The sequence below is a fragment of the Eucyclogobius newberryi genome, unplaced genomic scaffold (assembly GCF_026437365.1).
Source record: "Eucyclogobius newberryi isolate DKJ021-1_F unplaced genomic scaffold, fEucNew1.0.hap1 SCAF_6, whole genome shotgun sequence".
In the NCBI taxonomy this organism is placed as follows: Eukaryota; Metazoa; Chordata; class Actinopteri; order Gobiiformes; family Gobiidae; genus Eucyclogobius; species Eucyclogobius newberryi.
Window position 1 is genome coordinate 10,321,331 of NW_027316278.1, and position 24,877 is coordinate 10,346,207.

At 40.4% G+C, this 24,877-nt stretch overlaps 1 protein-coding gene across 1 annotated transcript in view; it reads left to right on the top strand.

Annotated features, from left to right (window-relative positions):
* Positions 1-308: 308 nt before the first annotated feature.
* adgrd2 (adhesion G protein-coupled receptor D2) overlaps positions 309-24,877 on the top strand; it is a 51,572-nt gene continuing 27,003 nt past the window's right edge. The window contains exons 1-12 of the mRNA XM_072432777.1: positions 309-428; positions 3,136-3,184; positions 3,908-4,147; positions 4,795-5,424; positions 6,982-7,104; positions 9,109-9,203; positions 10,723-10,995; positions 13,293-13,404; positions 20,619-20,753; positions 22,163-22,271; positions 24,382-24,487; positions 24,571-24,626. Coding sequence (XP_072288878.1) covers positions 384-428; positions 3,136-3,184; positions 3,908-4,147; positions 4,795-5,424; positions 6,982-7,104; positions 9,109-9,203; positions 10,723-10,995; positions 13,293-13,404; positions 20,619-20,753; positions 22,163-22,271; positions 24,382-24,487; positions 24,571-24,626 — 1,973 coding nt within the window. The 5' untranslated portion in view covers positions 309-383. The remainder of the gene's footprint in view (positions 429-3,135; positions 3,185-3,907; positions 4,148-4,794; positions 5,425-6,981; positions 7,105-9,108; positions 9,204-10,722; positions 10,996-13,292; positions 13,405-20,618; positions 20,754-22,162; positions 22,272-24,381; positions 24,488-24,570; positions 24,627-24,877) is intronic.

Here is a 24,877-nt window from a genome sequence, read left to right on the forward strand (position 1 = left end):
TTAGCATGACAATGGCCCGTGGCTGCTGGTGGGGGGGGGGGGGGGGGGCGGAGGAGGGAGGGGACGTGCTGGGGGGACCGCGGAGGAGGAGGAGGAGGAGGAGAAGGGGCTCTCGGACGTAGACACTTGGGTGGTTTCGGTTGCGGGACTGGTCCACGGAAACTGGACTTTCTGAACTAAGTGTGGATTTCTGTTGCATCTTTGTGACATGTTTGGACTGGAGGACGTTACATGGGACAATTCCGGGGATCGGGAATGTCTCAGATGTTATAAGGACACTGCTGAAGGTCGGACCAGCGAGGCCGGTCACGCCATGTAACAATTCAATCTATTTGGAAAGAAGAAATCTGATTTGATCTCGGAGCGTTCGGACTGAGCCGGAGATGGCCGCTGCTCTGCGAACTGGACTGCTGCTCTTCTCTATTGTGGTGAGACAATACTGTGTCCAATAACTACATGACATGAAGTAAATGCAATGTTGGGAATGACCTGCACATTTGACTTGAATCATTACATGAAATTAAAGTATTATTTCAGTATAAAGTTTGGAAAAACACTTTGATAGGATGTTATTGGTGGATTTATTGATTGTACAAATGCTTGAACTTGATTATTTAAGTAAAATTCAAGCAAAAATGTTAAATGCATGCTCAACTTTGATTTACTTTTTAGGGACATTTTGTTTGAATTGTTGGTCTGAAAAACTACAGTTAGAATATTCTTTAAACGGTGGTGCTGTAGTCCCCGTGTAAAGTTCTTCTGTATACAATAATGTATATATTTCCCTTGTTACTTTCCTCCCCGTCTTGTCAGTTTTGGGTCATTGTTGAGAGAAAAGCCTTGGAACTTTAATGAGTTTGGTTTGCAGGGTTAAAGTCAGAAGGTCACAGAGGTTGTGTTTTCCTCCTCACGCACAGAAAAACACTGCTTCTGATACAGTTGAGTACGTGAGTGGCAAAAGTGAGATTCAAATACTAAAATAGAAAAAGATTAATCAGGTCTAATCAAAAACACAATTTAAACAAATCACAAGTCACAAATCCTGCAAATATTTAGTTCTGTGCAAACAACAACAACAACAACAACAAAAACACACCTTCATAAACCTGCAAATCCTGTAGTTTTGACCTCAACAAACATGACATGCATGGACTTTTGTATTTAAGCATCTTCTTATCTCAAGTCTTAATATTCTTGTGTGTAAAGACATTTTTAACACCTCCCTGGAGTCGTGCCATGTCCCAAGTCGTCCATCATTGTCCCTGATCCCGAGAAGCCCCGGATCACTGGACTTCATGACTACAGACCTGTGGCGCTGACGTCTGTAGTCATGAAGTCATTTGAGCGCCTGGTCCTCCCCCTCCTCAAGTCCCACACCTCCCCCCTGCTGGACCCCTGCAGTTTGCCTACAGAGCCAACAGGTCTGTGGACGATGCCATCAACCTGGCACTCCACTTCACCCTGCAGCATCTGGACTCCCCGGGAACCTATGCCAGGATCCTGTTTGTGGACTTCAGCTCTGCATTCAACACCATCCTCCTGCTCTGCTCCAGGACAAGCTCTCCCAGCTCAACGTGCCTGACTCCACCTCCAGGTGGAGCACAGACTTTCTGACGGATCGGACGCAGTGCGTGCGGCTGGGGAAGAGGACTCGGACTATCAGCACAGGAGCTCCACAGGGCTGTGTACTTTCTTCCCTGTTCTATAGAGGTTCTGTCTATAGGAGTTTTTGTTCATAAGAGTTTTGTTTAAAAGAGTTCTTCTATTAAGAGTGTTTTTTAAACTTCCTATAACTTATCTGTCCTTTTCCTCTGTATCTACCTGCGTTGCAACAATGAAATTTCCCCATGTGTGGACAATAAAGGAATATCTTATCTTCTCCCTGTACACAAACTGCTGCACCTCCAGCCACGACTCCGTAAAACTGATTAAGTTTGTGGACGACACCCTCATCAGGCTCATCTCAGACGGGAATGAGTCTGTACAGGAGGAGGTGGAGCGGCTGGTGCAGCGGTAACAACCTGGAGTTCAACGCCCAGAAGACAGTGGAGATGATCATAGACTTCAGGAAACACAGCCCCCCCTCACCATGACGGACTCCCCCTTCACAATTGTGGAATTTTTTTTGCTTTCTCGGCACCATCACCCAGGACCTCAAGTGGAGCTCACCATCAGCTCCCTCATCAAAAAGGCCCAGCAGAGGATGTACTTCCTGCAGCAGCTGAGGAAAGCCAAGCTGCCAGTGCAGATGATGGTGCAGTTCTACACAGCCATCATTGAGTCCATCCTCACCTCCTCCATCATCGTGTGGTACACTGGAGCCACAGCCAGGGACAAACAGAGACTACAGCGCATTGTGCCTCTGCTGAGAAGGTGATCAGCTGCTTACTTCCATCTCTGCAGGACCTGTACGTCTCCAGGGCTCTGGGACGGGCAGGTCGAATCATGGACATGGACTATTTGAGCCATTCCCCTCAGGCAGGAGTCCACTCCCCTCAGGCAGGAGTCCACTCCCCTCAGGCAGGAGGCCACTCCCCTCAGGCAGGAGGCCACTCCCCTCAGGCAGGAGGCCACTCCCCTCAGGCAGGAGGCCACTCCCCTCAGGCTGGAGGCTACAGTCCATCCGGACCAGAACCTCCCGCCACAAGAACAGTTTCTTTCCCTCTGCCGTTGGACTCATGAACACTTCTTAAACATTGTCATTTTAACCATAATTTAATCACTCTCTGCACTGTTCACTTTCTGCACTACATCTTTACGTTTTGTGTACATAGTAAGCCTATTTTTATTTTTATCCTAGAGTAAATTTAAATTGTTTTTCATTAATGCACCAAAGCAAGTTCCTATGTTTGTGAATTGTTTTCTTTGACAATGGCAATAAACCTAATTCTAATACTGAAAATTGCACATTGTATCTCAATTTCAATTATTGCCAGAAAAATCTAATATTATTTCAAAGTTGTTCAGTCCTAAACCTCAAGTTAACTCCAAAATATAACAAAAAAGGGGCGATTAAAAAGCAATTCTTAATTTTTTTAATGCAAATTTTCTGTCTCCTTTACACCTCAAAGGAAAAGAAGCAGATATTAGCTGAGGAAAAACCTTGTTTAGTCTAATTCCTCTTGTGTGTTTCAGGTGGTGTGTGAGAGTGAGCCCACTCCGAACAGAGCGGGGGAGTCACAGGGTGAGACACTAAATCACTTTAAGGGCTCATTTTACAACCGGCTGTTTCTTTTCAATCTGCTGTCCTTTTATTGTGTTTAGTCCACACATTAAAATACCCAAATCACTCGCCACATTTGGTGTTTTTTCAAGATTTTTATGAGGGGACTGAAGAGACATCAATATGTAAACATTTGCCTTGATATGTTATGGCTAAATACTGTACTTTCCATATTCAAAAACATATTTTACCAAACAACACACATTTCATTTTGTTCCTTATAAATAAGGAATTAACAGGAGCTCTTCCCTTCACAAAGACCAAAGTCAAAACGCAGTGGCATCTCTTCTGCCATAAAGGACATAAGTCAGAGAGTCTCAGGTTTGTACCTGGACCCTTCCTGCAATGTCTGCTGTATCTTCAACATAACCTGCTCTGAAAAACAGTTACATACTTTATGACGCGGGGTAGCTCTTCTTCACCCTAAATATTATTATTTGTTTGATGTGTTGGAGAATGTTTTGCAGAAATCATTAAACTTGTGCATGTAGTTGTTTTAAATGATATAAATAATGCTGGAAAAACTGGTCAAAATGTATGTAATTTATAGTTTAAATTGTGTAATATGCATTATTGAGGTATAGCCATGTAATAATGTTTTGTGAGCCGTGTATCACATTGATTTTGTCAAGTGCCATGTGATTTCCAGCCTTAATTGGAACGTTTTGTGTTTCTTTTGTGCAGAGCCGGCTTCTTTGGTGCACCTGACGTCGCTGTGGGCCTTTCAGCTGATCAACACGTCCCTGCCCTTCTCCAGAGCCCAGAGCTTCTGTAGAGGACAGTTCAGCAGTTTGCCTTCTTCAGACCAGGAGGACGAGCTGGAGGGCGTCCACGAGCTCCTGCAGCAGACCGGAGTCAGCTCACCCATCTGGGTCCAGGATTCAAGCAAAGCACCTTCAAAACCACTGGCCCTGTCCAGACAGTGTATGTGCACGAGACTCATAAGCTGCTCTTCTACTGCATCAACACTGAGTGTGTCTGGCCCAAGGTCACCTTAACAGAATGTAGTGCCAGGAGGTTTTGAACCATAAACCTTCCTGGCTATGCTACCTGTCATTCTCTTAAGCCTCTGGCCTTGTGACTGAAGCACTCTTCTCTAACTACCAGTTATAGGAATGTGTCCACTCATGGCTATTGCAAAATAAATCTCTGTGTTTCATACATTTCAGCCTAAGCCAAAGTTCACTCTCTTGTCTTATTATTCTAACGAATAATGGTTTTCTTTCACATTGCTGTTTTCTACAATGTCTTTGACAATACAACAACAATACATTCCACAATTGTGCTGAATGTTTGACATATTTGGTTACAGCAGCTTTAGCCTTGTTCTCAAAGGCTTGATCAGAAACTCAAAGAAACATGGACTATTTTTTTAACTTTATCTTGAATAAAAATGAAAACAAACTGTCAAGTGAACTCTGCAGGTTCTACCTGCAGCCCAACATGAGCGGGCAGAAATACTGTTACTTCACATCCGTGCAAAGTGGAAATACAAATAGCAGTATGTGTAACATTTTGCACCATCTTGTCTACAAAAATGCAATAACACATTCAAATATCCCTCTCTCCAGATCTAAAGTTCTCCGCCCTGAACTTCCCAAAGGAGTCCCGTGACGGTTTCGCCAGGGTCAACTTCTCCTTCCCGGCCCTGTCGTCCATCAGCGTGTGTGTGCGGGTGCAGTGGGACCCCCAGTGGGGCGACGTGTCCACCATCTTCTCCTACGCCGCGCTCGTCTTCACCAACGAGTTCCAGCTCCGCAGCCAAGTGGACAACCAGGGCCGCATCCTGCTGGCGCTCATCATCCACGGGAAACACATGCCCTACAAGGCCTCTTTCCCCAACGACGGAGCGTGGCATCACATCTGCATCACGTGGGGCCAGGCCAGCGGGCAGTGGGCCATCTACGTGGACGGCGAGAGGAAAGACGCGGGCAGAGGCGCCGACACGTCCAGGGAGATTCACGGCGACGGCATTCTCATCTTGGGACAGGATCAGGACTCGTTCGGAGGGAATTTTACCGAGCCGTTCTTTGGGAATGTCACGGATTTGAACGTTTGGAATAGCTCGTTGGAGGCGAGGCACGTGCGGGCACTCTTCGGGTGCTCCCCGGTGTCACGTGAGGTGCTCTTCAGCTGGAGCCTGGAGCACCTGAGCAGGCATGACGTGGTCCGGGACATGGAGGCGGTGCTTTTCTGTCCAGGTAAGTCTTGTACATGCAGTTTCCTCATTTCAAACTTTGTGCACTTTCCATCCATTTTCTACCGCTTGTTCCCTTTCGGGGTCGCGGGCGACTGGAGCCGATGCCAGTGACTTTGGGCCTTAGGCGGGGTACACCCTGGACAGTGGCCAACTCGTCGCGTTTGTGCACTTTCTCATGTTGAATAATAGAATAGAAATTATAACCATTTTAAGCAGGCCTGGGCGATACAGTAACACAATTCATGCTAATTCAGCTATTTTGGAGAAACTGTCAAAATGTGATTCAGTGCTTTTTGTTAAAGTGAACTCAAGCTCAGACTTTTCCCCACACACTCGGTCAGTCTATGAAAGGTTTTACTTACTTTTCTTACTCTTCAAAAAATGACAAACAGAAGAAGTTCATCGACTCCAAATGTGTGGCTCACTTACATTCCTGACATCCTAAATCCTAAACACATGAATTATGATCAAATCAAAACTGTAATCTGGCCCCAAGACTGGCTCTATTCACCAACCCTCATTTTGTTGGATTGTTAGATGAGATAAATACATTTTACTGCATGTGTTGGTGGATATTCAGTTAAGAAAAGGAATCATTGTTTCTAAAGTACCACATTATGGCCAAAAATATATACTAATCAATAATAAAACTAGTATCAAACTTAATGTAAAGGTTTTAGAATCCATATCAGAACGAGTAAAATACCACAAGATAATATACATATATATATAGACTTTTATTTTGTGAGGAAATAACATAGGGTTATTATTGTGGTATAAACATCGCACCAAGAATCAAGTATTTTTCTTTTATTGAAAGTGAGTTTAAAATGTTAGGGTCATTGCAACACTATAATGTCAAGATGATTAAGAAATATATATAATATCCACGATGGCAGGATTTATTAAACATTCAAAAAAGACAATGATTTTTTTTAGAAATAAAATACACAGAATTTTATTGTTGATGTTGTGCATTTGAAAGACCATGAAGAGATTGTGGTCAAACTATTTTGTCATGTTTTTTTCATTCATTTACTTTTCTTTTTAAGCTCAATGAAACCGTTATTTTCACAGACACAGACAGTAACATTAGAGTCAGTGTCAACAAAAGAACTGAGACTCTTGCAGCACTGCCTTTGTCAAACGGAAGGCAATACTTCAACAAACTAAGGGAAATATGTATGTGAGTAACAACCTATACATCTCGTTATTGCTTCTGAGCACGCAAAACGCCATGGTTACAGCAGACGTGATCCGCTGGCAGCACAGAGCAACAGCAACAATGACAATAGCAGTTGATAAAGCGTTCCATTTTCCCTGGTCATACGATTTACATGTGGACTGATGGTGCAAACGCATTGAATGTCAAAACCTTAACATAAATATTTCAAATAGATAAATTCAAGATATTTGCATTGGTTCACCATAAATAATGTAATGGAAAAGTTAACGCAACATTTATTTCAACACATTTTAGGAGGTAAAAACAAACAAAAACACAGCTTATCTTGTCTTTAAAATCATTGTCCTCTTGTGCGTGTGATTGCACTGGCAGCAAAGGACCAGCAGATGGAGCTACAGGGCTGTAGGACGCTGCACGGATGGTCCAATCAGCAGCCAGTGTTGGGCCTCACAGACTGCTCTGATCCTCTGCCTTTCATCTGCAGGAGTAACAAAGGTGAGACTCCAGCATCTGATACAGGACATGGCACAATTTACAGCGGTGCGTTTGTGAACAGGTCCCCACTGTCGGGAGAAACAAATAATCACAACGATATTAGTTATGAGCTCTAAAAATGACCAAATAGTCCATCTTTTACGCCATTGGTTCTTCGTTAAAAGGCTTGTCTGGATCTCTGCGCATCTGTTCTGAAATGCAGATGAGTCTTGAATTAGTTTAGAGCTTGTTTTACAGACTTTGTTGTTTAAAGTGCCTCTGACAGGTCGGACCGCTCATTGAACTATAATGCAGTTAAGATGAATATATTTAGAATTTTGCAAAAACATTGTAAAAATAGTGTCCCAGAAAAGTACATTTTTTAGGTTTATAATTTCACTTCCTGTTTGTAATTGATGACATCACACTAGGTTATTACCCAGCAAACTCTGGGCAAAAACTAATGTCTAATGTTTTAAATTTGACAAAGAAAAAAATATGTGTGAGTGACTTTATTTTGTTGATTTAATGTAAAAAAATAAGTTGTTTCTTTGTGTAAATTATGCATAAACTTTGACTGGAACGAGTGTCCCTGGAGTGGTGTCACTTCCTGTCATTTTCTACAACTTTTTCAACGTTTTCTCCACAAATACTTGATTTGATTGGTGTAAAACTATCATTTATATGTACAACAGGGATAAATACACCAAATAAAGTCTAAATTGGAACATTGTAAAAACCTGTCATAGGCACTTTAAAGGGTTTTCGCTGCATCATTTTCCTGTATCTTCCAATGACATCAACAAGTCACTTTACAAAAATAATAAGTGACATGTCGTTCCACCTTGTCAACGCCCGATCTCGGTCGTTAAGCAGGACGGGGCCCGGTTAAGATAAGATAAGATAGTCCTTTAATATCCACACAAGGGGAAATTTCGTTGTTACACTGCAGTAGAAACAGGAGGAAAGGACAGATTATATAGAACTCTTATGAACAAAAACAAAAAAACTCTTATTAACAAAACTCCTCTCCTATCTTAATAGGGAATGGAGGGGGGAAATAAAATAAAATAGATAATAAAAAATACAAAATAAAGATAAAAATCAGATAATACAATGTGGTGTTTGTGAGTCATTGGTGGAGGTCAAACAAAGTCGTTACAGATACAGTATATTACCATCGCCGTGAGTGGAGTGACCAAATAATGCACCTCATTGTAAAGCCATGATTAATAAACTGAGATAATAATCTTTATGTCTATGTGGGTGTTTTCTTCACTGTGTCGTCCAAAAAGGATTTCAGAGTAAGCAAATGTGCCTCTTATCCATCCTTATTGTGTTTAAAAACCTTGACAAACATGTTGGAGCCGTGGGGGGGCCTCGGATTACTTACTTTGGACTGAATAAGTTGGGGCCCCAAGGTCAAAAAGGTTAAGAATAAATAGATAAATAAAATAAATAACATGAAAAAATAAATAAATAAGTGAAATAAATAAAATAAATAAAATAAATAAAATAAATAAAATAAATACAATACAATACAATACAATACAATACAATACAATACAATACAATAAATACAATAGTTACAATAAATAGAATAACATAAAATAAATAAATACAATAAAATAAATAAAATGATTCAAATAAATACAATTAAATTAAATTAAATGACATAGTAAATGCAGACATGCAATGTGGTATATGACGAGAGAGTGTGATGCAGTAAATTGCTGGTTGTTTGAATTAAATGTGTTTGGCAAATTACTATTATTTCAACCTGGAGAAACTCAAATGAAGACAACATGTGTTAAAGAGAAGGAATATGATATCTATGTAACTATGTTTAATAAGTTTGGCGCTTAAACCACGACAGGCGAAGGAGAGCGATGTGCAGCAGGAGCAGAGCTGGAGGTGATGGGAATCTGAAAGAAAGGTGGTGCTGAGGTGGAGGAGGGCGGGGGAACGGAGAGGCGGAGGGGCTAGAACTGTGGTGAAAATCATCCATTTGTCTCTTTGTCTCAGAGCGTTTCCTGAAGATGAAGACGATCGGTGACTTGAGGGACAGTCAGCCCACAGCCTTCATGAGCCACATCCTCACACACGCCAACAAAACACAGGTTATTGCAATTACGTATCTTGTGCCTAAAGACTGCTCGTATTGACAGTGAAGTATTACAGACCAGGAGAAATGTATAGAAAATTGTTTTACTTTGAACAAAGGAAATAACGAGGAACAATTGTCTTTTAGGCTTTGTTCACACAAATGGGACTAAACGTACAGTAAACCCAAGACTAGAGCAGGACTAGACCAGGACTAGAGCAGGACTAGAGCAGGACTAGACCAGGACTAGAGCAGGACTAGAGCAGGACTAGACCAGGACTAGAGCAGGACTAGAGCAGGACTAGAGCAGGACTAGAGCAGGACTAGACCAGGACTAGACCAGGACTAGACCAGGACTAGACCAGGACAGGACCAGGACAGGACCAGGACTAGACCAGGACTAGACCAGGACTAGACCAGGACTAGACCAGGACTAGACCAGGACTAGAGCAGGACTAGACCAGGACTAGAGCAGGACTAGACCAGGACTAAACCAGGACTACACCAGGACTAGAGCAAGACCAGAACAGGACTAGAGCAGGACTAGACCAGGACTAGACCAGGACTAGACCAGGACTAGAGCAGGACTAGACCAGGACTAGACCAGGACTAGACCAGGACTAGACCAGGACTAGACCAGGACTAGACCAGGACTAGAGCAGGACTAGACCAGGACTAGAGCAGGACTAAACCTGGACTAGACCAGGACAAGACCAGGACTAGAGCAGGACTAGACCAGGACTAAACCAGGACTACACCAGGACTAGAGCAAGACCAGAACAGGACTAGAGCAGGACTAGACCAGGACTAGAGCAGGACTAGAGCAGGACTAGACCAGGACTAGACCAGGACTAGACCAGGACTAGACCAGGACTAGAGCAGGACTAAACCTGGACTAGACCAGGACAAGACCAGGACTAGACCAGGACTAGACCAGGACTAGACCAGGACTAGACCAGGACTAGAGCAGGACTAGACCAGGACTAGAGCAGGACTAGACCAGGACTAGACCAGGACTAGAGCAGGACTAGACCAGGACTAGAGCAGGACTAGACCAGGACTAGACCAGGACTAGAGCAGGACTAAACCTGGACTAGACCAGGACAAGACCAGGACTAGACCAGGACTAGACCAGGACTAGACCAGGACAAGACCATATTCTTACTTTTGTAAAAAAAAAAAAAAAAAAAAAAAAAAACATCCTTTAGGATTGGACAGTTACATCATTATTAAGCACTGTAGACATATTAGGACAGTTTTCTAACACGGTAAAACTGTCCTGAATGTTTCAGTGTGACCAGGGCTGTCACATTGTACCACAAGTACAACTGTCCCACGGAGTGAGAACTCAAAACTCTAAACAGGTGCATCACTCGGCAGGACAGAGGTGTTTCACCCAAACGTCCTGTACCAAACGTGTCTGAAGTCTCAGATCAAGTCTGAAAATGAGCATTTTGAATACAACTTATTCACTTTGATGAAACTCCTCAAAGGCCATTGCAGTTTCTTCATTTGGACTGATTTGCTGTGGTCAGGTGTCCGCCCCGTCCAGCCTGGTGGAGGCCTCTGTCCAGCTGGACTCATGTGTCCAGGCCCTGGAGGAGACAGAGGAGGAGGGGCTTCATCCTGTGGACATGGTTTCTATCATACAGCTACTGTCCCAAACCGCCGACGTCCCACTCGACACAGACCCCGCTCCGGCCAATCAGAGCGAGGGGCGGGTCCAGAAGCTCAGCCAGGACTTCATCAGTGTGGCTGACAGCGTCATAAGCCAGGACAACGCCCACAAGTGGCAGGCTATCAAAGAGGTACGACACAGCACCCACTTCTCTGACTGCAGAGCAATTCCCTCTATTTATAACGCTATTAAAAAACAATGATTTACTTTGTCTGAAATGACATGGAAAAATAAGACAAATTGGCGTAATAGTTTTAAAAGGCAAATCAGTTTAGGACAATCAGAGGGCAGTGTGCTGATCGATACTGCTCTCAGCAAACCACACCAAAATATGAGTATTACATGAGTATTACCTGAGTATTACATGAGTATTACAGGAGTATCACATGAGTATCACATGAGTATTACCTGAGTATTACTCAGGTAATACTCATGTATTACATGAGTATTACATGAGTATCACCTGAGTATTACCTGAGTATTACATGAGTATTACATGAGTATTACATGAGTATTACATGAGTATTACATGAGTATTACCTGCCCTCATCTCCACTATAGAATTCCTTTTGAAACTCCACTATTCATCAATTCCCTCCACATTTTCCCGACGCTTCAGAAAGAACACACTTTCAACACACTTTGTGTTCTTCCAAGCGGCGTTTGTCATATTTGTTGTCACGTTGTCTCTTCACCATTGATGCATATAGATCTGTACAGAGCCCCTCGACGCAAGTGTTTTCTGCACCCTCCTCCACCCTCCCCCACCCCGCCCGCCTCGCCCACCTCTGCCTCTCTGCGCTCCCAAGGACACTGCCACTAAGGCTCTTGGGAAAGCCGACTGGCCCCGCTCCCCTGCGCCGTCCCCTCCAGAGGCTCTTAGGTTGAGCCCTGAATGGAAAATGGAAAAGGAGTTGTTTCAAACGGTGACAATGGTCCACAAAAGGAGCTCATCTATTAAAGTCGTGCGCGTTCTGCTCGGCCCAAACTGTTCCCACTGTGACAGAACATTTGTGACGCGTGTGTGATTTTTGAATGGTCTTTTTGAAAAATCCTCCTTAAACATTCCGAGCATCCCCAGGGCGACGGTGCACGTCCCTTCTGCACTTTACAGCGTGTTTGTTTTACAGTCCGAGCACACGTGGAGCTTAGTGCAGCTTTCACCCCGTATCCAGGTTGTGAAGGAGTTAGCAGGTTTTACTGCATCATTTTAACTGATATTTTCACACTTTTTATTATTATTCAGAATTATGAGCGTGCAGCGCACAACGCTACATTTTCGGGGCAGAGTCTGAGTGATATCGACAAAAAATAATCTCTCTGTAACGATATCGAGATATTTTTAACAATGAAAATATAAGTATTACACAAAACATGAATGGACCATAAAACGCTATACTATACTATACTATACTATACTATAATATACTATTCTATACTATACTATACTATACTATTCTATTCTATACTATACTATACTATACTATACTATATTATACTATACTATACTATACTATACTATACTATATTATACTATACTATACTATACTATATTATACAATACGATATTATACTATAATATACTATAGCATACCATGCCATACTATACTATACTTTACTATGCTATGCTATGTTATGCTGTATTATACTATAATATACTTTACAATGCTATATTATACTATACTATATTATACTATACTATACTATGCTATGCTATGCTATGCTATGCTATGCTATGCTATGCTATGCTATGCTATGCTATGCTTTACTATACTATACTATACTGTAATATAAAAAGTAAGATGTTTCACCTCTGCATGTTGTAAACAGTGAGCAGGTTTGAACCACCAAAATATCCAGATTGAATATAGACATACAATATTGAGTCACATTGAGTACTTTTTAAAATCCAAAAGAATAATATATAGCACAACATTAGGTAAATTCTACAACAAATTTAGGCCTGAAGGTTATTATTATTATTAAGTGTTGTTTTTTTTTTTGCACTTTTCCACCTCCGAGGCGCTCAAAGCACTTTACTCTGCAGTGTGGGTGAAGTGTCTTGCTTTAGGACACAATGATTTCCCCTCTAGCGCCCCACTGTGGCACCTGGTGTTCCTGCGGTCTCCCATCCACGTACCAAACTTAGCTTAGCATTTGAAGTTGTCATTACGAGGTACTGTTAGTAGAATTTTGAGGCAAATCATGAATTTTCTGCTCAATTGAATATTGTACGCTGTAATTAAATAGAAAATATATCGTTCATGGGATCAGCTGACAGATGGTACATGGTTAAGCATACGTCTATGAACCAGAGGGTTGTCGGTTCAACACATCACCCTCATGGCCCAGTCTACTCATAATAACATAACTGCTTGTGACTGGAAGGGCATCCGGGTCAACACTGCCCTCTGCTGTCTGTTTTAGGTGGTGAACGGACCCATGGACGTGGTGAAGAGCATCGACCGCCTGGTGACCAGCCTGAGCTCTCGACTGATGGACGAGAAGCCACACGTCACCATCCAGAGCCCCAACATCAGTGAGTACACACAGTACACACAGTACACACAGTACACACAGTACATACAGTACATACAGTACATGCAGTACACACACGTCACCATCCAGAGCCCCAACATCAGTGAGTACACACAGTACACACAGTACATACAGTACATACAGTACATACAGTACACACACAGTACACACAGTACATACAGTACATACAGTACACACACAGTACACACACGTCACCATCCAGAGCCCCAACATCAGTGAGTACACACAGTACACACAGTACATACAGTACATACAGTACATACAGTACATACAGTACATACAGTACACACACGTCACCATCCAGAGCCCCAACATCAGTAAGTACACACAGTACATACAGTACATACAGTACATACAGTACACACAGGTCACCATCCAGAGCCCCAACATCAGTGAGTACACACAGTACACACAGTACACACACAGTACACACACGTCACCATCCAGAGCCCCAACATCAGTGAGTACACACAGTACACACAGTACATACAGTACATACAGTACACACACAGTACACACACAGTACACACACAGTACACACACGTCACCATCCAGAGCCCCAACATCAGTGAGTACACACAGTACACACTGTACACACAGTACACACACGTCACCATCCAGAGCCCCAACATCAGTGAGTACACACAGTACACACAGTACACACAATACACACAGTACACACACAGTACACACACGTCACCATCCAGAGCCCCAACATCAGTGAGTCTGCACTACACACAGTACACACAGTACACACACAGTACACACAGTACACACAGTATACACACAGTACACACACACGTACACACAGGACACACAGGACACACACACCAGAGGTGGTAGTACTCACTTACATTTAACTTGAGTTACTTCCGGGAGTCGTTTTTAGAACAGTAGTACTCTGATTTGACTAAAGGATTTTGTTACTTCTCCCACTGAATAAGTCATGTATTTTAGCCTCAGATATGATTATTTTTGTTACTTTTATATCATCTGTAAATAGTTTAGTCCTTTTTTTTTTTACTTTTTTGCAATAATGTTAAACCGAGCACCAACAAAAGTAGTAAAATCCCAAAACTTTATTTTGTGAGTTTGAGTGAAAAGAAGTATAAAACTTTCCTCCCTCTGACGCTGAGGACTCACCACACCACTTACACTACACCACTTACTCTACATCACTTACACTACACCACTGACTCTACACCACTTACACTACACCACTGACTCTACACCACTTACGCTACACCACTTACGCTACACCACTTACACTACACCACTTACACTACACCACTTACACTACACCACTTACACTACACCACTTACACTACACAACTTACACTACACAACTTACACTACATCACTTACACTACACCACTTACGCTACACCACTTACACTACACCACTTACACTACACCACTGACTCTACACCACTTACACTACACCACTGACACTACACCACTTACGCTACACCACTTACACTACACCACTTACACTACACAACTTACACTACACAACTTACACTACACCACTTACACTACACCACTTACACTACACCACTTACACTACACCACTTACACTACACCACTTACACTACACCACTTACACTACACCACTTACACTACACCACTTACACTACACCACTTACACTACACCACTTACACTACACCACTTACACTACACAACTTACACTACACCACTTACACTACACCACTTACACTACACCACTTACACAACACCACTTTTAGCCAGAATTACAATTTTCATTCGTGCTTCCTACATTCAGCTGTATAATAATAATAATACTATATAATACTAATACTACTAATAAAGTTGTTTTTGTGTATTATTGATGGATAAATTGTCGTCCGTTGTGGAGTAGTGCAGACCTCAGACTCTCACCCTCTACATACATCTAACACATACATACTCAACATCTAATACATACATACTCAATTCATCTAATACATACATACTCAATACATCTAATACATACATACTCAATACATCTAATACATACATACTCAATTCATCTAATACATACATACTCAATACATCTAACACATACATACTCAATACATCTAACACACACATACTCAATACATCTTATACATACATACTCAATACATCTAACACACACATACTCAATACATCTAATACATACATACTCAATACATCTAACACATACATACTCAATACATCTAATACATACATGCTCAATACATCTAACACATACATACTCAATACATCTAACACATACATACTCAATACATCTAACACACACATACTCAATACATCTAATACATACATACTCAATACATCTAACACATACATACTCAATACATCTAATACATACATGCTCAATACATCGAATACATACATACTCAATACATCTAACACATACATACTCAATACATCTAACACATACATACTCAATACATCTAATACATACATACTCAATACATTTAACACACACATACTCAATACATCTAATACATACATACTCAATACATCTAACACACACATACTCAATACATCTAATACATACATGCTCAATACATCGAATACATACATGCTCAATACATCTAACACATACATACTCAATACATCTAATACATACATGCTCAATACATCTAACACATACATACTCAATACATCTAACACATACATACTCAATACATCTAACACACACATACTCAATACATCTAATACATACATACTCAATACATCTAACACATACATACTCAATACATCTAACACATACATACTCAATACATCTAACACATACATACTCAATACATCTAATACATACATACTCAATACATCTAATACATACATACTCAATACATCTAACACACACATACTCAATACATCTAATACATACATGCTCAATACATCGAATACATACATGCTCAATACATCTAACACATACATACTCAATACATCTAATACATACATGCTCAATACATCGAATACATACATGCTCAATACATCTAACACATACATACTCAATACATCTAATACATACATGCTCAATACATCTAACACATACATACTCAATACATCTAACACATACATACTCAATACATCTAACACACACATACTCAATACATCTAATACATACATACTCAATACATCTAACACATACATACTCAATACATCTAACACATACATACTCAATACATCTAACACATACATACTCAATACATCTAATACATACATACTCAATACATCTAATACATACATACTCAATACATCTAACACACACATACTCAATACATCTAATACATACATGCTCAATACATCGAATACATACATGCTCAATACATCTAACACATACATACTCAATACATCTAATACATACATGCTCAATACATCTAACACATACATACTCAATACATCTAACACATACATACTCAATACATCTAATACATACATGCTCAATACATCGAATACATACATACTCAATACATCTAACACATACATACTCAATACATCTAACACACACATACTCAATACATCTAATACATACATACTCAATATATCTAACACATACATACTCAATACATCTAATACATACATGCTTAATACATCCAATACATACATACTCAATACATCTAACACATACATACTCAATACATCTAACACATACATACTCAATACATCTAACACATACATACTCAATACATCTAACACATACTCAATACATCTAACACATACATACTCAATACATCTAACACATACTCAATACATCTAACACATACATACTCAATACATCTAATACATACATGCTCAATACATCTAACACATACATACACATGGAGTTTATTGGCCGTATGTGCTATGTGCTCCCCTCCTACACCGTGATTTCAGGCTGGTGACTTTAACACAGCGCTTATGGCTGAGAGCAGAATGAATCAAGGTTTAGAAAGGAGTGAAAAGTCGTCCTTCACAAAGTGCATAACGCTTGGATCGTGCATACTCATCCTATCTCCACCGCTGTTATTCTTACACTCTAAATGACACAGGAAAACTCAAATAGCTTCAGTCGTTTTTCTGTCGTTTTCAAGTGCCCCTGTTACTTTTTCCAAGTACCACCATCATATATAGTTTAAGAGCAATATGTGATGGTCATAAAATGATAATTCAGTCGAGTTCCTGCTACGAGTTTATATCATAATCCAATGCTTTTCTGTTTTGTGCCTTTCTATGTGGGGATATTATTCACATGCTCTACGTTCCAATCAATCAGCAACTTGGTTTATTCCAAAAAGGACATTTAGTACGCAGATTCCCGGTCATAACCACCGTGTCTAGGAATGACAGCGGGATTCGACCAATCACAAAGAGCGTTCTTCAGAAGCAGTTGGGTTTGAGGGCGACAGAGGCGAGGAAAGTGTAGTTACCAGGCAAACACAAAATGTCCTTCACGTGTTCTCATTGCCACATTGTCTTGAAAAAGTGATGCACTGGAAACATTCTCGAATCAGATTCCTAAGATAAACGACTTTGTATAATCCGCGAGAAATTTCGACAAATAGGAGTTGCCATGGAAACCACATTCCAGCTCGGCTTTAATCAAAGTTGATTGCAATTCGGCGTTCGGCTGTTGTTTTGAAATGCCGGGTGAAAAGTGAGGGAGAGAGAGAGCTAGAAAGAGAGAAGGAGAGAGAGAGACATAGAAGATGCGAGAGAGAAGGAGAGAGAGACATAGAAGAGGAGAGAGAGAGAGAGAGAAGGATAGAGAGAGAGAGTGAAGAGAGAGAGAGACATAGAAGAAGCGAGAGAGAAGGAGAGAGAGACATAGAAGAGGAGAGAGAGAGAAGGATAGAGAGAGAGAGTGAAGAGAGAGAGAGACATAGAAGAAGCGAGAGAGAAGGAGAGAGAGACATAGAAGAAGAGAGAGAGAGAAGGATAGAGAGAGAGAGTGAAGAGAGAGAGAGACATAGAAGAAGCGAGAGAGAAGGAGAGAGAGACATAGAAGAAGAGAGAGAGAAGGAGAGAGAGACATAGAAGAAGAGAGAGAGAAGGAGAGAGAGACATAGAAGAAGAGAGAGAGAAGGAGAGAGAGACATAGAAGAGGAGAGAGAGAGAGAGAGAGAGAGAAGGATAGAGAGAGAGTGAAGAGAGAGAGACATAGAAGAAGAGAGAGAGAAGGAGAGAGAGACATAGAAGAAGAGAGAGAGAAGGAGAGAGAGACATAGAAGAGGAGAGAGAGAGAGAGAGAGAGAAGGATAGAGAGAGAGAGAGAAAGAGAGAGAGAGAGAGAGAGAGAGAGAGAAGAGAGAGAGAGACATACAAGAAGAGAGCGAGAGAGACCTGGTGCTTCTGTTTCAAAAAGACAAAATGGATTGGATTCATCTTCGATTATGAAAAGCATATTTGGACTGTTTTGTTGAACTCAAAGCAGTTTTGAAAAACATACTTTTAAACGACATAATTTTTTTTAAAGATCTCTTTTTTGTTTGGGATTCTCCTGTTCTCAGAAATATTGGACTGAGATGAACAAAAAACTGCAGTCAGTTTTTCTACATTGCCATTCCACTGTGTATTTGGGCTCAGAACTATGTATTTGGGCTCAGAACTGTGTATTTGGGCCTCAGAACTGTGTATTTGGGCCTCAGAACTATGTATTTGGGCCTCAGAACTGTGTATTTGGGCCTCAGAACTATGTATTTGGGCCTCAGAACTATGTATTTGGGCCTCAGAACCTCTGCAATGGACCCAATAGATGGATACTTCTGGAACATTCTTCTGTCTGCAACAACAAAGACATAAAATGAACCAACGATCAAAGACTGGACTGACGTTAGGATTGTCATTCGAAAGATTTGGATTAAATTTACATTTTTAAATTCACTTATTTTTTTTTACTTGAGTTCTAATACTGGGGTTGTCTGTACTAGTACTAGTGAGTTCTAATACATGTCTGTACTAGTATTAGTAAGTACTAATACTGGGTTGTACTAGTATTAGTGAGCTCTAATACTGGGGTTGAACTAGTACTAGTGAGCTCTAATACTGGGGTTGTACTAGTACTAGTGAGCTCTAATACTGGGGTTGTACTAGTACAAGTGAGCTCTAATACTGGGGTTGTACTAGTACTAGTGAGTTCTAATACATGTCTGTACTAGTATTAGTAAGTTCTAATACTGGGTTGTACTAGTACTAGTGAGCTCTAATACTGGGGTTGTACTAGTACTAGTGAGTTCTAATACATGTCTGTACTAGTATTAGTAAGTTCTAATACTGGGTTGTACTAGTATTAGTGAGCTCTAATACTGGGGTTGTACAAGTATTCGTTAGCTATAATACTAGGGTTGTACGAGTACTAGTGGGCTCTAATACTGGGGTTGTACTAGTACTAGTGAGCTCTAATACTGGGGTTGTACTAGTACTAGTGAGCTCTAATACTGGGGTTGTACTAGTACTAGTGGGCTCTAATACTGGGGTTGTACTAGTACTAGTGGGCTCTAATACTGGGGTTGTACTAGTACTAGTGAGCTCTTATACTGGGGTTGTACTAGTACTAGTGAGCTCTTATACTGGGGTTGTACTAGTACTAGTGAGCTCTAATACTGGGGTTGTACTAATACTAGTGAGCTCTAATACTGGGGTTGTACTAGTACTAGTGAGTTCTTATACTGGGGTTGTACTAGTACTAGTGAGCTCTTATACTGGGGTTGTACTAGTACTAGTGAGCTCTAATACTGGGGTTGTACTAGTACTAGTGAGCTCTAATACTGGGGTTGTACTAGTACTAGTGAGCTCTTATACTGGGGTTGTACTAGTACTAGTGAGCTCTTATACTGGGGTTGTACTAGTACTAGTGAGCTCTAATACTGGGGTTGTACTAGTACTAGTGAGCTCTTATACTGGGGTTGTACTAGTACTAGTGAGCTCTTATACTGGGGTTGTACTAGTACTAGTGAGCTCTAATACTGGGGTTGTACTAGTACTAGTGAGCTCTAATACTGGGGTTGTACTAGTACTAGTGAGCTCTAATACTGGGGTTGTACTAGTACTAGTGAGCTCTAATACTGGGGTTGTACTAGTACTAGTGAGCTCTAATACTGGGGTTGTACTAGTACTAGTGAGCTCTAATACTGGGGTTGTACTAGTACTAGTGAGCTCTAATACTGGGGTTGTACTAGTACTAGTGAGCTCTAATACTGGGGTTGCTTGTGTTTCTTTCAGAGCTGGAGGTGCAGCAGCAGACACTGGACGAGGCGTCGACCGGACCAAACTTCTGTGGCCCTGACACTGAGCCACAGGCTGCTCTGGACTGCCTCTCTGTGCCTCAGCACAGTCTCCAGGAGCTGCACAACAACGGTACGTGCTCAACAAAAGTACTTTACAACAATGTCCACAGCGTTTTATTTCACTGCATAACGAGACTTTTAATAAGACAGAAATACAGTTCAATACGACCTTTTTACCCTTTCAGCATTACTACTACTACTACTACTACTACTACTACTACTACTACTACTACTACTACTACTACAACTACTGCTGCTACAGCTACTACTACTACTACTACTACTACTACTACTACTACTACTACTACTACTACTGCTGCTACTGCTACTACTACTACTACTACTATTACTACGACCAGAAAATTACATAAACAACAATAGATCATATGCATTTTCCTTTCGATTATTTCGGCATGTTTGAGTATTGTTAAGTTTATTGTGCGATTCGACCTTTTCAGTTCCGACCAAAAAGTGCTAAAAATGCTGTACGTTTATTTATTTTGAAGTCCGACCACTGAAACACTGACATTTTTTGGCCTGTAGACTTCATAAGACAGGACCGTGCAGGGCGGTGTGAGAGAGGGAAGGACATGCAGCAAATTGTCAAAACCTGATTTGACGTGGAATAATCCAAAAGAAGATGGTGTATTCCGTTATTTGTTCCGGCGTGGTCTGTAATAGAAAATGTTTCAGATGAGCACATGCGGAAGTAAATAATGAAATAAATAAAATAAATAAAATAAATAAAATAAATAAAATAAATAAAATAAATAAAATAAATAAAATAAATAAAAATAAAATAAATAAAATAAATAAAATAAATAAAATAAATAAAATAAATAAAATAAATAAAATAAAATAAAATAAATAAATAAAATAAATAAAATAAATAAAATAAATAAAATAAATAAAATAAATAAAATAAATAAAAGTAAATTTAATAAATTAAATACATTAAATACATTAAATTCAAAAATAAATAAATAATAAAAGATTATCCTGCTGTAATTCTAAAACTGCGACCCCAAACCACAATGTCAACCGACTGATATTATGTTTATTTTTATCCATTTAATTTTTAATACTATGTAAAATGTTTGTATGTTTTCTTCCGTGTCTTGCTTGTGTTCGACGTTTGTTTAAAAAAAAAGAAAGAAAGAAAAAAGAAGAAAAAAAAGGAAAAAAGAAAGAAAAGAAAAGGTCGGAGGTTTTGAGCGGAGTAAAGTAAAACCGTTTTAAATGTAGATGTGTGCTGTATGTAAATTGGATTCGACCGATTGATCAAAGCAGCCCTTTATACCACTTGGATGACAAACGCACAATGGCAGATTCTTTCTATCACTTATTTTCCGTCCTCAAGGCCTCGGAGTAAAAGATGGCGGCTTTGTTCTCGCACAATGTCTCGTGCCCGGCGTTGCCTTGGCGCGTCTGTCTGGTCTGCCGATGTGAAAAGACTCATGTTTGTGCCGTAATCTTCAGGTTTCCAAACGCTCACGCTGGTCAACACGTGGTACGGATCGCTGCGCCCGCTCTTCCCCCCGGAGGAAAACATCTCCATCGTTCCCACGGTTACCGACGGCAGCCAACGGTGAGCAAGTGCAAACGTGGCGTTTGGAGCACGCGCACACGGTACGAGCGAGGTGCATTTCGTGGCGTTTTAATTGGCAAGAACGGCTGATTTTTCCACCAGCAAAAAAGAGGAGGAGGTGGTGAGGTTGAGCTGGTCGATGGTTCGGCTGCCGATGGGGCAGTTGAACCGAGAATTGGAAGTTGAAATATCGTTTTTATTTGAATTGAATACGATTTTGTTTCATTTAAAGTAGACGCATTTTCTTTTCATCAATTGGGTACATTTCGAGGCTGTTGAAGGCGCATTCTGTAACTTTTCTGGTGGAGGGCTTGTCGCCATGGAGACGTTACTGAGCTGCCTTAGATGTTCCGCAGTGTGGCATTATATTTCGCCTTCCATCGAGCAACACAAAGTGAAACAATATAAAGGTGTTTAAGTTCGTTGGCAAATGCAAAAGATAAATGTTATTATCTGTCTGTGTAGTAACTATAGTCAGTTTTATCTTATTTATGTAGATCCTGTGACATTTTAGGTGTTGATGGTGAACAAAATGACACTTTGCAGAATTGCTTTGAGTTTCACAGATTGAATTTGTTTATTTGAAAGGCAAAAGTGTAATTTCATAAAACACACATGAAATTAGAGTGTTTTAGTCCGTGCTTTTAAAAGAAGTGAGGTTTGTGGTGAGCTGTTGCCAGGAGGAGGGCGCCAGTACTGCAAACATGTGTAAAGGTTTATTTATTGGATTTGTCTGACATTATGATAATGATAGTTGATATTTTTATTACATTTATGGTACATGTGTATTTGATTTTGTTGAAGCCATCTTGGTGCTGCTGAAAACTGAATGGTGATAATGGATAAGGAGAATTCAAGATAATTATTCATAGCAACAACATGAAACACTGAAAATGACAGCGATCGTGTATTTGGCTTTCTATGTTGTATTTATTTTTATATATGGTATATTGTAGTTATAAAACAAAGAGTAATCCCCAGAACATTCCTTCAATTATCACTTTTCAAGGGTAGAAATAGAAATAATGTAGAACTTTTACTTTAGGAACAAGTAGAGATGTCACGATTATAAGGTCAATCGTTAATTGTGATTGTTCGAGTCACAATATCAAATAAAAAATTATGATTGTGACATTTTTAGAAGCAATTTGAACTATTTTTTGTTCAATCTATCATCCAAAAAATAACCCAACTTTTTTTTGTCACATTTAACATTATTTTGTGTTTCAGAAAATACAAATTCATAAAGTTGGTCACAAACTTGAGGAACAGTAACATGTTAAAACCACGGGAATGAAAGAAGTAGAATTAATCATGAATAATCGTTAAATCGTGATTTTTTTTCCCCCTCACAATAATCATAACACTAACATTTGATATTGTGAGGAACAAATGACTAAGATTTTGACCACCTTGGATCACACTGACCTAAAAAGTATTAAAAAGTATCACAACGCTGGACTGGATTCATCACATACGATGACCCTCGCCCTCATGTTGCCCGGGTACATTATTTACTAGAGTATCACGTGTCTGCTCCATATATTTGGGCATTAATTCAGCAAAAACAGATGTCAAGACTCGTTGTTGCTCGTCCCACAGACACTTGTAACATGGACTTTTCAATCTTCTGCTCCCTCGACATGGATAAACTTACAAACTCAAAGATCTTACATCAATAGTTCAGTTTAAATATGAGATCTAGGGTTTGTGACAGTTTCAGGGGAACACGTTTTTGAGCTTTTGGCCAGGACTCTCTTGAAAACGACATGATTAATCTCAATGGGACTTTCGCGGTTAAATAAAGATGAAATGAATGTGTCTTTTTCAACATGGCTCTTTACTGTGTTTATTCCGTGGTTCAGTTCAGCTTTCATCACCCGTTTTATTTCAATCCCTTTTCTTCTTCTTTTCCAACACTGACGAGAGTTTGGAAAGACAACCCGACAATCTAAACACACAATATCGAGATGCACCTACAGTAAGAGTAGTGTTACAAATCAAACTAAAACATGACATTTTAAATAGAGCTCTTTACGTGTCTTTGAGCGACACGTGACGGCGACGCCCCGCTCTGCACGGCGACAGACCATGCGCTTTACTCCCGCAGGTACCTGGGCACCGTCCTGGGCTCGTCGGTCATCTCCACCACCGTGTTGGGGGACGAGCAGCCGGTCAGTGCCGCTGTCCACTTCCACCTGCATCACCGGACGCAGGTAAAAGCAAAGACAAACACGTTGTATCGTGGTCACTCCTGGTGTTGTACAGTATTTGTTTGCCCTGTGTGTGTTCCGTGCAGAGTCTCACTGGGACGGTACACCATCCCGTCTGCGCTTACTGGGATTTTGAGCTAATGTGAGTAACGTTAAATTATGTTCGGACAATGATTGGAAATGCTGGACAGAAAATGTACTGATGTATATACTTGACGTGCAGCTTCAAGTATATACAATACAAGAGTCCATTATAACTGCACTTATAACCAAAGTAAAGCCCAAACTCTTTCCACCACAATTTTAATATAAACCTTGTTGTTGTGATTCAACAGTTCTATCATTTCTTTGTTATGTTTATAGTAAAGAGCAAAGCAGACGTGTAAAATGATC